This window comes from Echinops telfairi, unplaced genomic scaffold (assembly GCF_000313985.2).
Source record: "Echinops telfairi isolate 266 unplaced genomic scaffold, ASM31398v2 ScPeMD7_7467;HRSCAF=8505_1, whole genome shotgun sequence".
Taxonomy (NCBI): domain Eukaryota; kingdom Metazoa; phylum Chordata; class Mammalia; order Afrosoricida; family Tenrecidae; genus Echinops; species Echinops telfairi.
Window position 1 is genome coordinate 24,020,821 of NW_022111368.1, and position 2,199 is coordinate 24,023,019.

The 2,199-nt window shown below is 53.9% G+C and overlaps 1 protein-coding gene across 1 annotated transcript in view; it reads left to right on the forward strand.

Moving 5' to 3' along the window:
• Positions 1 to 2,199, forward strand: part of TBC1D8 (TBC1 domain family member 8) — a 106,304-nt gene that overhangs the window by 75,171 nt on the left and 28,934 nt on the right. The window contains exons 9-10 of the mRNA XM_004704337.2: positions 303 to 479; positions 1,845 to 1,995. Coding sequence (XP_004704394.2) covers positions 303 to 479; positions 1,845 to 1,995 — 328 coding nt within the window. The remainder of the gene's footprint in view (positions 1 to 302; positions 480 to 1,844; positions 1,996 to 2,199) is intronic.

Genomic DNA, 2,199 nt, shown 5'->3' on the forward strand with positions numbered 1-2,199 from the left:
CTCCAGTTCCCAGGGCACCGGGTCTATCAGCATAGTGCCATGTGTCTTGTCAGTAGAGCGTCTCCAAGGGAGTGAGGAGAGCGAGAGAGAGCCTGTCTCCCGCCTCCAAGGAGGAAATCAGGAATTCTCAGGAGAAGGCCATGCCTACACAGAGGCCTTCTTGGCTATGATCCGATTGACAGACTAGACTCCACCCCTTCACGCTTAATCCTATCAAGTCCCAAGTGGACACCAGATGCTATAACTGCCTCAGCTCCTTGACATCTGAATCTGTTTTCTCCCTCCCTTTTCCCTCTACGCAGGCTTCGCCGGTGTTCCCCTCCACAAGCATGTGCAGCGACCACAGGTTTGGGAAGCTGGAGATGGTGTCTTCTGAAAACAGGGAGGACCGGGACAAAGAGACGAGCCCACTGCTCAACCCTGAGGCCCTGATAGCCATCTTCCAGCAGTCGGGCAGCCAGAGCCCCGACGCGCGGATGGTGGGTGAAGCATCTCTGCCCTTTGGGCACCTTCCCAGCTGTCTGTCCAGTCATGGGAGACAGCACCTGCTAGTGTGGCTCTGGCTGGGCCTCGGGAGCACTGATGCGGCTCCGGGCTGCCAGGCAGCTTGAGCAGTGTGCCCTTCAGCCCTGATTCCCTCAGTGGTCAAAGCTGAAGGACTCAGTTGGCGCCAACTGTTTGAGCAAGTCCGGGTGAGCTGGTCAAAGCCTGAGGACTAGTCGAAATGACTGGAAGTGGATGCTCCACAGAGAACCATCAGCGCTGTCGCGAGTGGGGTTTCTAGCTGCAGAACAAGCCTCCCCCCAGTTTGCCCTCCCCAGTCTGGCCCACGGGGTCCGTGCATGTGTGCTTCTCCACAGTGTTCCTTCTGTGGGGCGAAACAGCACATTCTTCTACCTTTGCTGAGCTGGAAATGCTCTCCTCACGTTTGCTTGCAGTTTTCCTCTGTAGGGAGGATTCGAGGAGCGCGTACAGTAAGGTGACCCTCTAGAGAGGGGGCCCATTGAGGCCGGTGTGGCCGGGCTTAGGTCGCCAGGCAGTGGCTCTGAACACCAGTAAGTTCTTCATCACCCAAAGGCTCCTTCACATGTGACTGACGGCCTTACTGACTCCTAGTCAAATCTCAAATCTTTTCACACATAGATGCTCAGTTAACTCTTTTTGGACCAAACCCCTGGAAAATACTGGGGGTGAAAAACATAAAAATGAGCGGGCTTCCAGAATTTCATGGAAGAATTCCGTGATCTTTTCATTCTGTTTTTCCACAGATTTTTGAAGGCCCCCTCGTGCTTCCCCAACAGAGAGAATGCAGATAATTGAGAGCATATATACATACCTTCTTGAAAGGGTGTTTGGAAAATCCCTGCCATCCAAGGATGACTTTTTAAGTCTTCAGTTGCCAAGGGATTGGCACCCCCCCACACACACACATACTGTTAGAGGGCCTGATGGGGAACCTCGCCTGTAGCTTAGATGAGTTGACCAGGTGCCCTCTGGCAGGTATCTTGCTTGTTTCTGATCATGTAGACACTATAATTTTGTTCAGGTCAGTTATTTTCCTCTAGATTTAGTTAGTTAGGCTCAGGACAAATTGTGACGATGCCCCCTCCCTCCCGTCTGCCCTCTGAGCTGACTTGTGCTGCAGGGGCAGCCCCAGCCGCCCAGCGCCTTTGTGCTGCTGCTGTGTTGGCACAAGGTCCCAAGTCGTCAAGGACGCCGGGGAACCTGCAGGCTTCGCTGCCTCTGACGGCTGGTTTCCGAGTGAGGAGGGGCAGGGCGCGGCCGGGCTGTGGTGCAGGGTGGGGGCAGGCTTCTTGCTACAGCAAGAATCTTCCCATTTCCAGTCCAGAGAACAGATCAAAATAAACCTGTGGAACGACCACTTCGTGGAATACGGCAGAACTGTGTGCATGTTTCGCACAGAAAAGATCCGGAAGCTTGTAGCCATGGGGATCCCCGAATCTTTACGTGGCCGACTCTGGCTCCTTTTCTCGGGTAAGTATTTCTGGTGCCTTCGGGCTGGAGATCTGTTTGGAGTGGACTCAGGATCTGAGGGTCCCCAATGAAGGGGGTGGGGTGTGTGTGTGTCTGTGTCTCAGTGATATCATCTACTTACTTCTGGGTCGTCACTTCCCAGGTCCCAGTAAAGTACTTGGGAAACCTGAAACCTGACTGCTTTTGCTCTGGAAGCTTGGGTTC